Source organism: Telopea speciosissima, chromosome 3, assembly GCF_018873765.1.
Source record: "Telopea speciosissima isolate NSW1024214 ecotype Mountain lineage chromosome 3, Tspe_v1, whole genome shotgun sequence".
Lineage (NCBI taxonomy): Eukaryota > Viridiplantae > Streptophyta > Magnoliopsida > Proteales > Proteaceae > Telopea > Telopea speciosissima.
This window is the reverse complement of record NC_057918.1, coordinates 30,823,685-30,840,753: the sequence shown is the minus strand read 5'-3', so window position 1 is coordinate 30,840,753 and position 17,069 is coordinate 30,823,685. Positions and strand designations below refer to the sequence as shown.

The window sequence follows — 17,069 nt, the reverse complement described above, 5'->3', positions numbered from 1 at the left end:
TAAGAGAACCCTAGTTTTCAATTGAAAACTCCATCTAGGGTTTAAATTGTATTAATATGCAGCATAAGGTGCTGCACCCCTTTAAGAGAAGCTGAGTGAAGAAACCGTCAAACCAGAATCGCAGATGAACAACCAGTTTAAAGGTTGTGCTCTGATACCATGTAGTGAGAGCACCTGTTTGAGAACCAGAACCGAGAGATGGGAGAGAAGAAGGTAAGCAGAAGAATGAGATGGTGAAGGGAAGAGAACTGTCGAATATGACAGCCTCCCTCACATTGTTTGTATTTATAATAATAGATTACAATAAGAGGGGGAATTCCTAATCATGTTAGGAATTCCTAATCATGATAGGATTCCAAGTTACAATAGGAAAATAAAAATAAAATAGAACTAGGACTAGAAATAACAACTCAAACTAGGACTAGGAAACTAAGACAGACTCATACTCAAAATAGGAGAGTCAAGACAGACTCATACTCAAAATAGGAGAGGAATCTTGAGAATCGAGATATCCTTTTCTCCCATGAATTCGATATACTTCAACAACAACTATGAATAGCTCAACATCTTCTGAAGCTTGAGATGCTCTTGCATCAATCGAGAGGCCCTAGATGCAGCATCTGTATGGAATAATTAGTAGTCAGCTACTCTCTCCTCATTGTGTAATGTTAAACTCAAAAATAGCTGGAAACACATTATTGAAAGCCTTCCTCTACACCAAATATTATCCCAAAAGCTGGTGTGGATCCAATTATCAATCTCTCTTTAATCTCTTGTCAAAAAATTTCCTTTTGGTTCTCTGTGATCTCCATCAAACTAGCTCACCTTTGATTCTCACTGGGGAGTCTCCCAATTACATTGGGGACTTTGCTGCAAACACAGTCCTCCACAGGTTTTCTTCTTCTCCAAACCTCCACAACTTTTGAGAGAAAAGCTTTGTTAATATCCCCAACACTGAGAAATCCTATGTCCCTTTTGATTTTGGTGTGTAAAGCTTTTTATTTTTATCTTTCATACAAAGTCTTTACAGCTCTTTCAATTTTCACAATATGATAATTAGCGCCATCTTTCCAACATGCTCAAAGGAAATTAGTCTGAAAATTGATCCCCTCCAGATTGAATGCTCCCTTATTGATGCAGATTAGTCATCTAAAGGGCTTTTTTTATATTGGAAATAAGCCTTGGGTTGGGTTGTGTTGGTGTTGGGTGTTTAATCCCATGGATTTACTTTGTAATTAACCAATTTAATGAGCCTAAAATATGGCTAGAAAGTAGGAAAACGGGATTTGCATCATTAGTTTAATTAGAGTCCTGTTTTGAGTCTGTTTCTTGCATTATTTTAGTTTCCTAGTCAATTTATGCTACCTTATTAGTTAAGGATTGTGTTAGGTCTTTCATTTTTAGTGTTTGAGTCTATTTTTGAGTCTTCTATGTAAGTTTATAAGGGGCTTCAGCCTTGTACACGAATTTGATTAATGCGATTGAAAAAAGAAATATAGCTTTGTGGTTTGCTCTGTGAGAGAGTATGGTGAGAAACCAAAATACGGTGAGAGGCCGTGGGTGAGAGACCTCAGAGAGAGTGGGATACTCGATCCAATCCTATCCTTTTTCTATTTTCTTCTTTGTTTATATTACAATCAATTTTATTGTGTGATCTGCTCAGTTGTTGCCTAGTTTTTTGAAGACCAAATCAGCATTAAACTTTGTTCAAGAAGATCCTCCCTTGGGCTAGGTCCTTCGTGATCCAGCCTTACATTACCTATTCTGGATCTCTTGCGTAAGATATTCCAGCTTTGGAAGGGCAAGCTCCTTTCCTATGCCAGGCCGTCTTGTGCTGATCAGTTCTGTGATTCAGTCCTCCTGAATTTACTGGTCCGGTATTTTCGGTTTCCCGCAGTCCGTCACTCAAAGTTGGAGTCCCTCATGCATGACTGACCCTCATAGTCAGAGGTAGAGGGTAATAATGATGAAGGGCTAAACTGCCCAAACTGAGCATACCCAACATAGTGACTATAGTCGGAAGCGGTGCTCCCCATGCCATATCCATATGACGTTGCACATTACTGCTCCCCATGCATACCACTCTCCTCCATACTCATGCCTTCGAGAGTGTCAGGCAAGCTCCTGACATTGACGTCCATGGACTTGGTGCTATCATGCTCTTCGTCAAGTGGTGGTATGAATCGGCAACGTGGGCCTCTCGAGAAGCCTGCACTTCTGGGGGCACATGTATTGTGATCCTCATCTACTTGGCATGAGTGAACTGAGTCTCGTCTGTGAAGTGCACCAGCTCCGGCTCCTGGTAGTGGTACCTCTCATGCCATCACCATCACCACTGGAATGCGACCAATTGGGGTCCTCATCATCCCCGCCAGCCTGAGAGTCGAAAGGTCGGGGTGTCTGTGAATGAACATGGCCCTCGCGAGACGACATATACTCGTCGGCACCCATCTGACTAGCTATCTCACGGTTGGGCCTACCCCTAGCCTGGTCCATTACAAGGTTACCTCGATCCTTTAGCCACTGGTATAGGGAATCTTCCTCATCATTTGAGTTAACTTGGAAAATGTTGGCAAGTTCGATTTGATCGTTATCACCCTCCATGGCTTGACATATGTACTGCATCTTCAATCTCATTCTATAATGCACACACACCAAATGCTCCAGTCATTTATGACCCAATCAGTTCCGCCTTTTGGAGTGGATGAGTGAGATTGTACTCCAATTGCGCTTGCATCCGGAGGTGGAACAAGTTTGAGAAAGTACCTTGATTGCTATCTTTTTTCAAGTTAGGTACGTCTTTCCCATAGAGCACCCACCATTTGCTTGCATTAGAATATTAAGGTTATTCGTAGGTATATGAATTCAATGGAGACAAGATTACAAACAATGCAGTGGACCTAGCAGGGTATGCTGATTCTCTAGCAGTCACTGCGGCTCAACTACTGAAGCTCCCAAGAGCATCCCAGAAGTTCTTTATCTAGAGTCATTTCAAACATGCCTTGCAGTAGTACATAATTGATTAATTACGTTCCTTATAAACTAGTGACTTCCACGTCTCACGCGATCCTATTTGACTTACTTTTTGGAAGTTACATTCTTCTCTTAATACTTGTTTTACCGTCTCTTCTTCCCCCTTTTAATTTCTGAATTCAGTAAACTATTCACTCATAAATACAAGCTAGCATTTTGTAAATTGTAACACCAGAATAATCCCTCTTTATTGAAAACTGCATTAAACTTTTGAATCTATTTATTTCTTAGTTTTCCTCAAATCTTTATTCAGATCCTGGTCTGACGTGCGGTCCCAGCCTTGTCATCTTTTAGATTCCTGATGCAGGGAAGTTCATAACATACTCCTGTAAGAAGAATAAAGGCAAACAGGGCTTAGTCTGCTTCTGCATCAGATTTATACAATTTCGTTTTTTTAAATATGGTGGCAAGGTCAAAGAGAGCATATAGTCTGTGATTTTTTTTCAATGGACAGAAGTTAGGGAGGGGATCATCTGTTTCTTCTTTGCAAAAAGGAATAGAAAAAAAAGAAAAAAGAAAAAAGAAAATTTGATATAAATCGCATCTCTATTTTGGGTTTGACCATGTAGTGATAATCGATTATCTGGATCTGGTGTTGCTTTTCATCTAAGATCTATCTAACGAGTTATGTGTCATTAAATTCTTGAATGATAACAAGTTGACAATTCTATTGAGGTATTTAAATATCATTGGGAGCCTGTCAGCGTGATAGTACTCTATTGATGGTCATTTTTTTTCCTATATGAAGGCCATGTTTGACTAAACTTCACTGGATTTTTGGTTCTATCCCATGAATGGATTTCGATAAAAGGCGATATGCTTGGGTGGATTTTTCTGAAGGATTATGAAATTAGGGTGGGGGAGCCCCATTTTGGAATCTTCCTTAATGTAGATTCTAGGCTTTTGACTTATTTGCCTGCTTATATTCAAATCCAAAATCTTTAATTATTCAGGGATTTTAAAAAATGGATTCTGTGTTCTCCTCAGAATCTCATGTTATGAGAATCAGAGGTTAAAATAATGTGGCCTAGGTGTATGCATGTATCATCCATTTACTAACATGATCACACATTTTAACTTAAAACTTTCAACTGTTTTGTCTTGATGTTTTTAGTTTATTTAGCAATTTTGACAGGGTATACATAATTAAATATATACACTTTTTGATCTTCTAGCTGAAAGTGTCTTGGCACGTGAAGCTGATTGTCCTCCTCCCCACAAAATTGATCAGAACATGTGGAAGAATAGGGAACATATTGAAGAATTACTTTTGTTACTGGAGAAATCTCATTGGCCTAGAGTGGTAAAGTGTACTCCCTTAATATCCTCTTGTAAATTACATTTCTATTTCAACTTACAAGTGGGGAATATTACATCATCAGTCATGCTTTCCTGCAGTAATTCTTATTATTGGCCATGATGGTTGATGTCTTAATATTCTACTCTTGTAGCCTCTTCATCTTGTGAATTACTTTTCGTTTGTGAAATGTATCTTTGTTATACTTTTGTATCATTAATGCAGCTTCAACAGCAGTGTACACCTGAGGACATGGAAACTGCTATTGTTCTTGAAGATCTAAAAACTAAATTGCATAATTCTTTGAAGATATTGGAGTCATTCCAATCCAAAAATGCGGAAAGTGTATTCAACACAGGTTTGTCCATTATTTCTCAACTTCAATGCACATTTAACAAGTTTATCAGAATTCAAGTAATGAAAGGTGGTAAGGCAACGATTGTTGTGCCACCCCAGAGTCAATGGTACTCCTTTTGAACCATTGATAGTTAATGCATTCCATTGTAGCCTCTGTTGTTATGTGGGAAGAAGGAACAAATGTTAAAATCCACGTAATGCAGTGCTAACCTCAAACCGGTGTATGCCAGTGGGCAGTGGGAGATTAGCTTGTGACAGGTTCGCAGGTATAGGGTAGAACCAGATTGATAGAAAACCAGATAACTTGAGGAACTGAAACTGATATACAACTGTGGGAAAGGAAGAAATAAAAGAAAAGGAGGATATGATCAGGAATCATTACCTGATCTGCAGGGTTGGAATCACCACCAAGGATTTCCTGATATTATTTATTAGGAACCTACTGAATCACCACAGAACCAGAGTTTAAAGATTAACTCTCAACTTTCTATTATTAACACAAGTCACAGACTAGAAACTTTCCTAAATTCCTTATCTTGAAAATCGAGGAATCTGAAAATAGAAACTTTCTAGAGCTTCTAGAGTTTCTAAAATCAGATTCAACAGTTCTTTAACAAATCAAAAAAATCCTAATTAGTTACTCAATATGGACCCATTCTAACCTAAATCTTACAGAAAACTAAAAGGGCGTACCCAATGCACGAGGCTCCCGCTACTGCAGGACCTGGGTGGGGACATATGTATGGAGCCAACTAGAAATTAGAAACTAACACCGAATCCCGTATAGAACTCAAGGTGGTAAATGGGAAGGTTTGGTAGAACTGAGCCAGACACTAACTCAATAACATGCTTTATGTCCCTCATCGGTGGTAGCTCGTCGGGTAATCATCAGGTCTTAAGTCTACAAAATCAGAAAGTAATCCCCTTATAGGTTTGTGGAAATTAGTTTCGATTACAGGCACAGCTTCCTTAGTAGATGATGCAAATGTCAAGCCCATTTCTTCACTGGTGGCTAAGAACTTTTAATGAGGTAAGGTTAGTAGGTTTTGCTCTGTACGCTGCCCCTTACTTGTACTTACTCCGTCACGCTGTGTCTTGCCTTGTGGACCTTCTTTGGTGGGTTGTTTCTTGACTACAAACTTCAAAATCTGTTGTCGTTTGGCTTGGGCAGCTCTAAGCTTTGGCTTCATCATGGGTACATTGAGTGGATTCAGCACTAAGGGTTTTCCCTTAAAGTCAAAGAATCACTGATTTTTGGTGCCTCCTACCATCACATTATTATCATACATCCAAGGCTGTCTAAGTACAACATCGGTCAACACCATAGGTACGACGTCGCACCAAATATCTTCCTCATAACTTGAAACTTCAAAGGCACAAAACACTGTTGGTTAACTTCCAAAGTATCATTATTAAGGTTGGATACCTTGTACGGTAGAGTATGTGGTTCCAACTTCAGCTTTCCTTTAATGATGAAGGCTTGTGACACCACATTGACACACTCCCGCTGTCCACAATGACTTTTGTCATTGACGGTCCACTAGTCATCAAGGTATAAATGATACAATGGCATCGCCAATCTTCACCTTTAGCTTCTGCGGCCAGAATTCGAGTGACAATGTTAATCTCATAGAGATCATCATCAGTACCACCATCTTGAGTGTCCTCTCCCTCAAGGGCAGCATTAACAGCCATTCATCATCCAACTGTGGTTCACAAACAAGCATTTCAGAATTGGATTCAATGGCTGCAATGATTGAATTGGACTTGCCTCGTTGCGGACAGAATTTGGCATAATGACCGTACCCATTGCAATGATAGCACTCCGTAGCACTTCTATCAACCAAGGACATTACCCTTTTCCTGTGTCTTACAGTTGCATGTCCACTGGATTGTATTATTTTCCTCTTCTGGTCTACTGTTCCTCAGATTTCTTTTAAATGGCTTCCAAGGAGTTATCTATGTTCTTACTTCTGGTATATGATAGGGTTTCTGAAAGCGGTTAAAGTGCTAGAGGCAATCGCTGAGATAGTTTCTTGACAATTGATCAGGTGATATGTGAATATATTTGCAGTTATGACCTACGTGCCACAAGATTTTCGAGGTACAATAATTAGACAGCAGAGAGAACGTTCAGAGAGGAATAAGCAAGCTGAGGTTGATGCACTGGTTAATGCTGGTGGAAGTATACGTGATCGATATGCTCTGCTATGGAATCAACAAATGGAAAGGTGAGGTTTCATAGTTCCTATTTACTAATGATGGAGCAGTCGTGAATGGGTTTACAAATGGAACTTTTGATTGTTAACGGTAGTTCTTTTTCCAGACGAAGACAATTATCCCAGCTTGGTTCTGCCACTGGTATTTACAAGACGTTGGTGAAGTACTTGGTTGGAGTACCACAGGTATGCTCTTCGGCGAATTTTTTGGGCTTCCCTGTTTTCACATTTCTTTCGTTCCTTGCCTTATTCCTTTACTGTCTGATGACTTATCATTATTCAGTAATATTGCCACATTACAGTTTTGCATAGTCTTGTCCGTTTTGTCCTTTGCAAAACTCTGTGATTCTTATGTACGCACCTGCTCCTTCATGCTAACTTTCAACTTTCTCTGACTGACTTTTGTTTAGTTGTGTTATCAGTGACTTATAAGCAGAAACTTTCAGAGTGTTTTTTTTTTGGGGTGGGGGGTTGAATAAAAAATTCATTACGAAAAAAAGAAGGGATACAAGAAGCCTCTAAAAGGGGAAATGAAGAAAATTACAGGAGAGCCAATTCAAACTAAGCAAAACCCAACCGTCAAAGGGAAGGGACAGAGGACTAAAGTAAGGAGAGGGACAAGCCCCAGGATACAACAATTAACCTGTGCCTTGGGGAGTCAGCTACACTATGGGGAGGCACAAAAGATAACTTGGTGCTAACATTAAAAGAGATGAACTTCCAAATCTTATCAAAGGATCGAGAGTTGGAGGACCATCTTCTGAGGTTTAATTTCTGTATGGTGGATTTTTTTTTTCTGTACTTCTGAAACGAAAGGAAAAAAGATCCTATGTTATGTGGATATGTTACTTGTGTTGCTTCCTTAATGTTAGCCTAACACTAGTAGTAGACCTTGTATCTGTTTTAGTTATCCTTTGCTAACGACACTCTGATATCAGTTGTAAACTTTTGTTGATTTTGGAAAGATTGAAAGATCCAATAGCTGCGGTTAATAGGCCTCGAGAAAGTTTTCCTATTTATATAATTTTTTGGGGTAAGAGATTGCTGCCTGGTCGTGTAGCCCCTGACAAGCGTGGGGACCAATGAGAGCACGTGCAGGGGCATCAAGATGGATGGGATTTTTGCTTTCCCGGGGGTGGGACAGTAATTGCGTGTGCTTCTGTGTCTGGGGGCAGGATCCACACGACCAGGTAGCCTTCTTTTTCCCATTTTTTATGAATAAAATTATCCTAGCTTATCTAACAAGAGGATAAGCAAGAAAGGTTCTCAAATAAAAAAGAAGGAAATTTGAGCTGGGTTTCAATTCAGGGATTTAAGTAATGAGGTGATTTGGATTCACTTTCTAAGTGATGCAGCCATGGTCGAAATGTCTGGGTTGTCTCCATTAGGGTTATTATATAGAGGAAAACTATCAGAGTATAATATATGGTTGTTAAGGACGTAAGGTAGTTGGCTTGGAGGGAGTTGATAAAACTTGAAGGTTAGGGTTTAGGAACAAAACAGTGCAGGCTTGGTAGTATTAGCATGTCGGGAGATTCAACATCTAGAATAGTTCCACAGCAGGAAAATTATGAACAGAATAATCTAGCTATTTGTTGACCGTGAGCCTGAGGTTGAGAGCATTCATTGGGGTTTTCCAAGCTGGAGCCTTAGCAAATGGAATATCTGTGCTCAAGATATATATATATATATTTTTTTGGGGGGGGGGGGGCGAGGCGTTGTATTGACATCTGAATCTGATGCCATTTGAGTTCTTAGATGTGTAAGTTGTCAGATTCATCATCATGCTTTTGAGCTTTTCTAGTAAGATCCTTAGTCTCCATTGTAGTTCTAACAATGGAGGAAAACAGTCTGGTTGTTAGTGGATCAGAATTTTTGGTATTCCTTTTCGTGGATGGTTGTGTCGTTTATTGGGGGCTATTGGTAGTGTTTGTGGGATCTTTATTAGATCTGATCCTGAATTGCTAAGACCTGGGACTGCATGGCTAGAATGAGAATTTTATTGGGTTAGACTGGTCAACAAAGGGAATGACGGATTATGTTGAACCTGACCCATGTTTGGTTGCTGTGGATGATTTTTATATGGGACTCTCTCAGTGGGCTTATCTGCGTATATCTGACCAAACCCATTCAGGGGGTTCTTCTGATCTTGGAAATGGGATTTCTTGCAATCCCAGATCCATCCATAACAAAAACAGATGGGATTCTGGTCATGCAGCTTCTTTGGAGGGTGCATTGACTGTTACTGCTCCTATGCAACCTTTTTTTTTTGGGTGAATAAATAATCATTACCAAAGAGAAAAGAGGGAAGATACAGGGGGGTCCCCAAAGGGGAAAAGAGAGAAAAAAACTAAAGCAACCAAACAACATTGCACTAGCCTATCAAAGGATGGGGCCAGCGGGCTGCAAGAGAGAGGGGCAAACCCTAGGAGACAACAATGAACCTGTTCCTTGGGGAGTCCCTTCCATGAAGCAAGGTACTAAAACTCGGAACTCGGTCCCTGGAAAAACCGAGTAGAGTCGAGATCTCGCCGAGTTGGTGCATTTTTTTTTCAGACTCGAAGCCTCAACTCGGTGGGTTTTAGACCTAGTTTGGGTCTGAAACTTGGTATTCAACCTATTTTAGGCCATTTAAACACAATGGCACTATCAGATTTCCCAAAAACAGAGTCCAAATATGAGTTTCACTTCGGACCCAAAGTTGGTAGATCGTCCAAAGTTGTGTAACATATCTTAAAATGACATGAATCTACCAAGGATTAAACAAATTTTTTGAAAAAAATAGATTTGAGAAAAAATAATTTACTTTTGAAAAATCCTTCAAATTTGTGATGAATCTTGAAGATGTGTAGTTGAATCTTCAAATGTGCAGCTGAATCACCTCTCCCGAAGTTCATGTCTTAAAATCCATCCAAAAAATGAAGAAAGAGTAGTTTTGGGAAGAAGAGAGCTTATTTGGGGGTTTTGGACAGAACTCGCCGAGATATGGCGAATTCTGTCGAGTTAGGTAGGTTATTAAAGTGGTAGATGGGCAAAAATGTGGGTCAAACCGAGATATCGACCCGAGACGAGGTAATTTTGAATATCGCCTCCCATCTCGACTTGGGTTCTCAAAAAACCGAGAAACTAGGCGAGATCTCGCCGAGTCGAGACGAGTTTTAGAACTATGCCATGAAGGAGGGGGAGCAGGGAGAGCTTAGAGCTAATTTTAACGAGGATGGCATTCTGAATCTTATCATAGGAACTGGAGTTGGATGTCCATCTGCGAAGATTGCGTTCCTTCCAAATATGGTTGATAGTGGCACCAAAAGCAAGCTTGTCAGCTGAATCACAAAGAGATTTTTCTGTAAATGCTATCCACCCAAATCCACTCTCTCTGAATGGGAAGGATTATTCTATTGGCAGGCCATCATCTATCGAGGACTCTCTTCCACATAGAGGAGAAGGGTAGGTGAAGAAAAGGTGGTCGACGTCTCCAACTCCATTCCAACATATGAAACATGAGGGGGGAACCTGAATCTGGAGGTGAATGAGGAAAGACTGCGTTGGGAGGCAGTTGGATAGAGCTCGCCAAATAGTGAAGCTATGGTAGGGGATGTGGCCTTTGAACCAAATTATCTTTCGCCAATGGGATGGATGTCCTTGAGATCTGACGAAGTCTCAAGTAGAGGAGGAGGTGACCTAAGGAAGAAGGGACCCAAACAACATTATCTCCTCAAACAGCCTGAACAGGGAGGAGGGGAGGCAAGGCATTTCAAATATCTAAAAGAGGGGAGGGGGGAAAATCTCCATTAGAGATAATGATAACTACTGTGGAGTCCTTGCCCATGCCAGAGGAATAAACAGCTTGAGCATCTGCCATTGAAAGAGAACACCCATAGGAATGAGCCAGAGCGAGGTGGATAGGCCATCGATAATCTTGGAGGAGAAAGAGACCTACCCTTTAAAATCCTGCGCCAAACCCAAGAAGCTTCAGAGGGGGCGACTGTCCATAGAGAGTCCTTTCTGTACCTCAATCAGGGTTGAAGATGATTGCTCACCTAGTCTTCAGGTCAAGTACAATCCCTTGGACAACCCAAATAACACGTGCCACTCAGTGATTCTTTTCGATGTGGTTGGCACTCATTTTTACATACCGTACTTAGTGACTGGTCAACGAATTAAGGGAGTTTGAGATTGTGGTGTAGATCTGCCTGGGACATTAGGTTGGGACCCATCCTTGCTCATAATGGGCTGAACCAACTGCATGATGGAAATGGGCCTAATGTGTCTATCCTATGGTGGTCCAGCCCTTGAATCGGGGACGTCAGCCCAAAACCGAGACAACTCGGAGATTTCTGTTAGTTCCGACCGAGATTTAGTTCCATGGGTAGAAGGCAGAACACCCATCGGTTTTAGGAGGAATTTTGGTTAACTCATGAATATCATCGTTAGTGAGCCACATTGATGGGCCTTTTGAGAGCTTGATTTTTTAATGAGTGTGATTCAGGATTCAGCTGGGGACCAGTTTAACAGAGAAGGGAGAGCACCAGGGAACTCCCAGAATCTTGTCACTGTCGTGAGAGAGAGAGAGAGAGAGAGAGAGAGAGAGGACAAATTATCTTTCGATATTCAGTAACATGTCAAATTTATGTTCTTAATGATTGCTTTTGCTAATCTTTTTTTGTTATCTAAATATGAGCATTTTAAGTTTATAACTCCATAACTGAGAGAGCAGGAGTAGATATTTTTGTGTTAGGTTGGAAAACCAGGAATAGTGAACGCTGAGTTGGTAAGTTTAAGGAGAAGTTAGGGTTTATGGGGGGGAGTTCGATAATTTAACATACTGCTGACTTAGTGAGTTATTGAAGTCGGATTGAATAAATATTCATGAAAAACTTGGCTGAAACCGAGTCATCCCACAATTTAAGCCTGGATGAGTTTCTGCAACTCTTTACCAGGTTTTGAACAAAATTGAATCATTACCCAAGTCCAAACCTGGTTTCCCAACCGTGATTTTCTGGAAACTTTGAAAATAATCGTTGTTGTTTATGTTGCATAACCCCAAAAATTTCTAGATAGATCTGTAGAATTCATTATCGACCTTACCATATCCAAAAGTGTTATTCTTTCTGCCGGTCCACTTTTATATGGAGTTCTAGTAGCCATAAACTGGAGTACAAACTCCATTCTCTTTCGAATAATAACTGATCAGACGTTGTTCGCTACCGTTCCATCTAAAAGCTCGAACTGTTAGGGAAGGGCAGCATCAATGTATACGTCAACACTCCCCCGCATGTGCAGGCCAAGATCCCATGCTCCTTGCACGTGGAGCTCACGTGGCATTTACTTCGCGTGACACCAAGGGAGAAGAAATGTCGGGAAAACTCTTCCGATGCACTTCCCAGGAGTTGAACACTTGACCTTCCTGCTCTGATACCATGTTCGCTACTGTTTCACCTAAAAGCTCGAATTGTTAGGGAAGGGTAGCATCGATGTATACATCAACTGATGTATATTCTCTTCTTTCATCTGATTAAAAAGAGCGTCCCAGTGCACGAGGCTCCCACTACTGCAGGGTGTGGGAGGGGCAAATGTACGCAGCCTTACCCCATGCTTCGCAGGAGAGGTTGTTTCCAAGTTTTGAACCTGCAACCAACAGGTTGCAATAGCGCCACTTAACCGTTGCGCCAAGGCTCGACCACTCTTCTTTTATCTGATTGCGTCACCTTAATTGATTGGGTGTGAGGTTCCTAGAATGGAGGACAAGAAACAAATTCCTGGTTTGTTCACTAATATTGCCACATGACATGTTGTATGGGGCCGAAATTTTGTGGATAGGTAGACTCCAAGGTCCCCTGCTCACATGTCAAGTTTCAGCCCAAACAGGGTTTTCCAGTGGCAAAACAAAGCATCGAAGAATTAGGAGAGATCCAATAGTGGTTGGAGTACTAGTAGGCGTGCATGGACATACTCGGGAATTAGGATGCATGCCAATACACGGGAGGATATTTGATTGGATTAGGCTCTAAAATTTGACATGTAGCTAATCCAGACCATGTCCTTTTATTTAATTGTCAAAATGGCCACATCACCTTTCCACATGGTGCAAATAGGTAAGCTAGACGAAGTATTCTTCATATACCTGCTAGACTAGTGGGATTTTTCAATTCAACTAATACTCTTGGAATTTCGCACAATCTCAGATTTGTGCAGATCAAATAGATATATTCAAAATGAGAGATCATTTTCAAAGATGGTAAAGTATCTACAACCTCCTTTAGCCATCAATTTATGTTACAAATAGGAGTAATGACCAGTTATAATAAGTTTGTAGTCGTTTGTGCTTTTCCTTGGTGGAAAGAATCTTCTTGTCTCTTATCTTTTCTTATTTATAATTTGAGGGATTATTTGAGAAAAAAAATTGCATACAACTTTGAAATCTTGAGGCTTCAGAAGGCTGGGCTGATTGGTCTTGGGCTTGCCCAGCCTTGCTTTCATCTTTAAATCAGAAGAACATACAATTTGATTTTAGTTATCTCAGAAGGCCTACCTTTAGAAATATAAAATCTATGAACCAGGGAGAAGAAAAACCGATTACACTGTTTGAGTATAAGAATGGTTAGAGAAATAGAGAAGAGGAAGAGGAAGGAATCACAAGAGATGAAGTATGAAGAAGAATGTGAAGTTTGCCTAGCATATTTCGCATGTTAAGGGGTGGCTAGACTTATTTTAAGAAAAAGCGCTTATTGAGAGAGCAAAAAGGATCTTCACATGGTCTTTATTGGCCTAGAGAAAGCTTATGATAGAGTTCCTAGGGATTTAACCTGGCATGTGCTAAAGATGAGAAATGTTTCAAGTATGTGGACTTAATTAAAGACATGCATGATGGTGTGACTAGTGTTAGAACTGTAAGGGGTCAAGATAGTGAATTCCCAATTACAGTTGGGTTACACCAAGGCTCAGCCTTGAGCCCTTATCTGTATGCGCTTATCATGGATGAGTTAACCAGAGGCCTCCAAGGTGAGGTTCCTTGGTGGATGTTTTGGTGATGAAATTGTTTTGGTGGATGAGACAAAGGCTGGAATTAATACCAAACTGGAGCTATGAAGATCAACCTTGGGATCAAAAGGTTTTAAGATAAGTAGAAGGAAGACGAAGTATATGGTTGGCAACTTTAGCAACTCCGGTACGGATTATGAGGGGGTAAAAATTGATGAGATGGAGATCCCACAAAGTTACCATTTCAGGTATCTAGGATCAGTCATTAGTAAAGAAGGTGATACAGAAGACGATGTCTCTCAAAGGATTAGAGTAGGTTGGATGAAGTGGAAAGGTGCATCCGGAGTGTTGTATGATCGATGGATCCGCTTAAAGCTTAAACGAAAATTTTACAGGACAGTCATAAGACCGGCTATGATGTATGGCGCGGAGTGTTGGGCTGTCAAGAAGTGTCATATAGATAAACTAAGTGTAGCAGAGATGAGGATGTTGAGATGGATGAGTGGTATAACAAGGAAGGATAAAAAAAAGAATGATATTGTTAGAGGCATAGAGCTGGTCTGGGAGTAGCCCTGATTCAAGATAAGGTATGAGAAAGTCAGCTGAGGTGGCATGGCCATGTTCAACGGATGCCTTCGGATGCTCCGGTTCGGAAGAGTGACTCAATTCTGATTGAAGGTTCTAAAAGAGCTAGGGGCAGACTTAAAATGATCCTAGGAGAAGTGGTGAGGAAAGATATGCTTAATTTAGGTCTTGCTCCAAGTATGACGTGGAATAGAGCTGTTTGGAGGGAAAGGATCCGCGTTGCTGGCCCCAGTTACTGTGTATAAGACTGATTTGTTGTTGCGTTCCATTTCTTTTCCTTTATCTTTTTATCTTGTCTTAGCTAGGATCCATGTAGCTGACCCCATTTAGTTGGGATAAGGCTGAGTAGTTGTTGTTGTTGTATTGAATAAGGGTTTTTTTAACCACTTATTTACAATGAAATATGTTTGGGAACTTGCCAAAATGAGTGTTTTTTTTGGGGTTCCATTAAAGCTCATGCTCTTTTCCCTCTCTGTTAAAAAACTTTCAACTTCCCATGGCTTGCTAAAAAAGAAGAAGCAGAAACTTGGTTTATTAAAAAAAATATATGAGTTTGCCAAACAACTCAAATAAGTGGTTTTCTTCTTTTTCCATCTATAAGCACAATAAAGACTTATTTAAACCCGTCAGACAGCCACTAATTATCATCACATTATGAGAGGACTAAAATGCTCCTATCAACTTCAATTTTCCACATAAAATAACAGCATCACTTATGTAACACTGATTGCTGGGCCTTTGACTTGACCTGATTCCCAACTAATGATTCCTAATTAAATATTACTGATAATTTGTAAGAAAAGTAGCTCCCTTAGCATATCCCACACCTGAGTAAAAGAGATAAAATAGGATTTGTTTCCATGCTTCACATACATCACTTGTGCTTCTCATCGTTTTTCAAGTTTCAATCACATTCTCTTCTCTACTATTGATTGCCTCATGGGGTGGACCCTCAAGGGCTTGAAGACTCTTCAGAAGGCATATGCATTTTGTTGTCTCTTATTATGGACAATGAATAAAGATACTTTAACTTGGTTAAGCATCTAGGATTCTGTTTTCTCTATGTATATTTTCATCTGCTATCTTGTACTGGTCTGAAAAAGATGTGAACATATTTGCTTTTATAATTTGTTTTATTAGGCTTTTATGTAGTTTTTATCAATTGTTTTGCTCTTGCTTTGTCATTCCCGTTTTACTTTCTCCTGGTTCTTTTATATCATGCAGGTTTTACTAGACTTTATACGACAAATAAATGACGACCAAGGGTAATTTCGCCCTTTAGCTTTCATGATCTTGATCTGTTTTACTATTAGTAATTTATTTGTTTCCTTTCAGATTTTTTAAACATGAAAATGATTATTGTTTTCCCTTTTGTTGGTTTCACTCATAAATTTTTTAACTTATTCATCTTAATCCTTAAAGTACTTTTGCATTTGCACTTAAACTCACCTTAATCTGCCTTGCTGGAAGTACCAATATGATGCATCTCCAGATGAAATATTTTTCAAAGTAAAATAATGTCAATAGGAGGTGTTACAATGAAGAGGCTATGATTATTTGTTTTATGACAATGCTACTTATAAGGACTTTTTGTCTTTTTTACCCATAAATAAGTAAACTTGATGCAGATTCAGCACCAAAATAACCTTGTTTTATTAGAAATAAGTCTAGGGTTGGGTTCTATACATGTTGGGCCTTTGATCCCATGGGTTTTCAATGTAATATGTCACTTTTATGGATCTAAAATATGGGTAATAGGGTTACATACGGGATTAGATGTTTTAGTTCCATACTTAGTTTTATTTTGGTGTTTTTGTTCTTAAATGGAACCGGTTCTACCAGTGGTTCACTTTAAGTGACTTTAGTAGTTTTTCTTTTAAGTGTTTAGTTGGGCTGGATTAGGACTTTGTTTTGAGTCTATTTCAGTTTCGTAGTCAGTTTAGGTTACTTAATAGGTTAAGGATTGGGTTAGGCTTTTCCTTTTTAGTGTAGGAGTCTATTTTTGAGTTTTTTATATAAGGTTGTAAGGGGGCAAGTTTTGAACACGAATTTTGATATTAATGAAAAACTTTTTGCTGCTCTTCTTCTCCGTTGAAGATTTTTGCCTTGTGTTTGATCAAGGCTAGTGGGATTGGTGTTTGATCCGATCGACATCTTGCGGTGGGAAGCCTGGGTGATTCGTGTGAAGGAATCGGTGTTCGATCTGATTAACACCTTGTGGTGGGAAGCCCAAGTGATTTGTTTTGGTTCTCTTGGCATCCCCATTATTGTTCTACAGTCAAGCAATCTGATCTCTAGGTTCTCTTCATCAACTATCGGAACACATATTTCAAAGGTTTTGTTTGTGACATTGGATGAGTGGACTGATGATGAAATTGACCCTATGGTTGAGATTGGCGGTAATTCTTCTGCTTACAAAATCTATGATTTATTACTCCCATCCCTAACCTAATATATTTGGGTTCCCATTGTTCTCTTGGTTTCCTCATATGATTTATTTCCCATTGTTCTCTTGGTTTTACCCTAAAACTGATTCACCTTTTGATAAAAGATCCTGGTTTGGTTCCTAGTTTGACTATTGAAACCTAGGACTACAT

At 39.8% G+C, this 17,069-nt stretch overlaps 1 protein-coding gene across 3 annotated transcripts in view; it reads left to right on the top strand.

Annotated features, from left to right (window-relative positions):
* The window catches only part of LOC122654484, a 56,421-nt gene that overhangs the window by 10,345 nt on the left and 29,007 nt on the right, over positions 1–17,069 (top strand). For all 3 annotated transcript variants that reach the window (XM_043848593.1, XM_043848592.1, XM_043848591.1), the window contains exons 2-6: positions 4,209–4,336; positions 4,556–4,688; positions 6,762–6,918; positions 7,014–7,092; positions 15,697–15,737. In XM_043848593.1, coding sequence (XP_043704528.1) covers positions 4,209–4,336; positions 4,556–4,688; positions 6,762–6,918; positions 7,014–7,092; positions 15,697–15,737 — 538 coding nt within the window. The remainder of the gene's footprint in view (positions 1–4,208; positions 4,337–4,555; positions 4,689–6,761; positions 6,919–7,013; positions 7,093–15,696; positions 15,738–17,069) is intronic.